Below are 2,500 nucleotides of genomic sequence, written 5' to 3' on the forward strand. Positions count from 1 at the left end.
CGTTGGGTGGGCTTAACATAGTGATGACTGACTTGAGACCATAATTTGCGACCATCCGTTACGCGTGATTTCCCCATCCGGCTACTTGAAAACAAGAAGATGATTGGTTGTAGCACTATCCTATTGCGTGGAAAGGGAATTTGAAAGACAACCGTTTACCCCGCCCCTCCGATTGAGCCCTGCTATGGTTCATCCCGCCCCTCCGATTGAGCCCTGCTATGGTTCATCCCACCCCTCCGATTGAGCCCTGCTATGGTTCATCCCACCCCTCCGATTGAGCCCTGCGGCTGCCTACGGTGAGTTCCCAGACTCTACATCTTGATGCGGCTCTGGCTGGTCAGGCTCGTAGACAGCAGTAGGGATTGGAATGAGCCCAAGACGTGAAGCGAGTAAATCTATCTAGATTTGGTTACACAGATTCAACCAGTTTGACAGCCCACGTGTCGAATCAACAGAGAGCTTTACCTCAGCGCTGTCGAATCAACAGAGAGCTTTACCTCAGCGCTGTCCAATCAAAAGAGAGCTTTACCTCAGCGCTGTCCAATCAAAAGAGAGCTTTAACTCAGCGCTGTCCAATCAAAAGAGAGCTTTACCTCAGCGCTGTCCAATCAAAAGAGAGCTTTAACTCAGCGCTGTCCAATCAAAAGAGAGCTTTACCTCAGCGCTGTCCAATCAAAAGAGAGCTTTACCTCAGCGCTGTCCAATCAAAAGAGAGCTTTACCTCAGCGCTGTCTGGTGCATCCATGAACAGAGAGCCTCGCGAGTCCTCCCGCCGCACAGAGTGACCATTCTGAGATATGATACCTACACACAGATACACACACACACACACACACACACACACACACACACACACACACACACGCACACGCATGCACGCACGCACACAAGGGCACAAGTAAGTACACATGCAAATGTTAAATGTGCACAACTCTATTTTTACACAATATACACACAAGACACAGGTACAGAGAGAGACACACACATAGTTGAGCAGTGCACACTGACAGAAACACACACTCGTATGTGAACACACACATAGTTGAGCAGCGCACACTGACAGAAACACACACTCGTATGTGAACACACACATAGTTGAGCAGTGCACACTGACAGATACACACACTCGTATGTGAACACACACATAGTTGAGCAGTGCACACTGACAGATACACACACTCGTATGTGAACACACACAGCCACGCATATACATGCACATACACTACAGATTTAGCAGAAAATCACACACCTAAAACAAACAAACTCACTGACCTGGCTCCTTGTCAATGATTGTACTTGCTCTTCGGTTATCTGTGCCAGACATCGACAGGTCCTCTCTAGGGCCCTGGAGGATCATGGGGCATGTAGTTTAAGCCATCATTCAGCCCACATGTAGACAATGTGAGGTAGACAGAATTCAGCCTCAAGCTCAGGATGATCTGACGAATTCTTAGGTAAGGGACTACACCAGGGCTGGGACAGGTCCTCTCTAGGGCCCTGCAGGATCATGGGACATGTAGTTTAAGGGACAACACCAGGGCTGGGACAGGTCCTCTCTAGGGCCCTGGAGGATCATGGGACATGTAGTTTAAGGGACTACACCAGGGCTGGGACAGGTCCTCTCTAGGGCCCTGGAGGATCATGGGACATGTAGTTTAAGGGACTACACCAGGGCTGGGACAGGTCCTCTCTAGGGCCCGGGAGGATCATGGGACATGTAGTTTAAGGGACTACGCCAGGGCTTGGACAGGTCCTCTCTAGAGCCCTGGAGGATCATGGGACATGTAGTTTAAGGGACTACACCAGGGCTTGGACAGGTCCTCTCAGAAGGTCCAAGATTAATACATCACTAGTTGGAAGCCAAAAAAACTGGCCAAAAAAAACAATTTGTGGTGAAAAGCTCTGTGAACTCATGGTTGTGAAAGAACTTAATGCTCAGCATGAATAAACAACGGCTGATGATGGATGATGACAAATGCAAATGTGTGTGTGTGTGTGTGTGTATGTGTGTGTGTGTGTGTGTGTGTGTACAGTATGTGTGTGTATGTGTGTGTGTGTGTGTGTGTGTGTGTGTGTGTGTGTGTGTACTCACTAGGAGTCCATAGCCTGTGGCAGACGTGTGTGTGTGTCTGTGTGTGTGTGTGTGTGTGTTCAAGTTCAAGTTTATTATAGCCATTTCAACAGTATACAATTGATAGGAATGTGTTTTGGTATGCTCACATACTGTATAACACACATAATGACAACACAATATCGCAGGGGTAGCAACACTTAATACACAAGAAAAAGTGCAAGGATCACAGAAAAGCAGCAGTTCAGTTCAGTTGTGCAAGTGCAAAGAGAGGTAACCCAGGTTATGAAATAACCCATAAAGTACTTAGTGCATGTTCAGGTGGCGAATAGCTTGTGGATAGGTACTATCCCTAAAGCGTGATGTTTTGCATGTGATGCTCCTGAACCTTCTCCCTGATGGTAAGGGTGTGAATAGATGGTGTGCTGG

General features: G+C 47.8%; 1 protein-coding gene across 1 annotated transcript in view; it reads right to left on the bottom strand.

The window, feature by feature from the left end:
• The window catches only part of dock11 (dedicator of cytokinesis 11), a 158,154-nt gene that overhangs the window by 70,179 nt on the left and 85,475 nt on the right, over nt 1-2,500 (bottom strand). Inside the window, exons 33-34 of the mRNA XM_062516401.1 lie at nt 1,273-1,345; nt 722-804 (exon numbers count right to left, since the gene is read on the bottom strand). Coding sequence (XP_062372385.1) covers nt 722-804; nt 1,273-1,345 — 156 coding nt within the window. The remainder of the gene's footprint in view (nt 1-721; nt 805-1,272; nt 1,346-2,500) is intronic.

The sequence above is a fragment of the Sardina pilchardus genome, chromosome 16, assembly GCF_963854185.1.
Source record: "Sardina pilchardus chromosome 16, fSarPil1.1, whole genome shotgun sequence".
NCBI lineage: Eukaryota > Metazoa > Chordata > Actinopteri > Clupeiformes > Clupeidae > Sardina > Sardina pilchardus.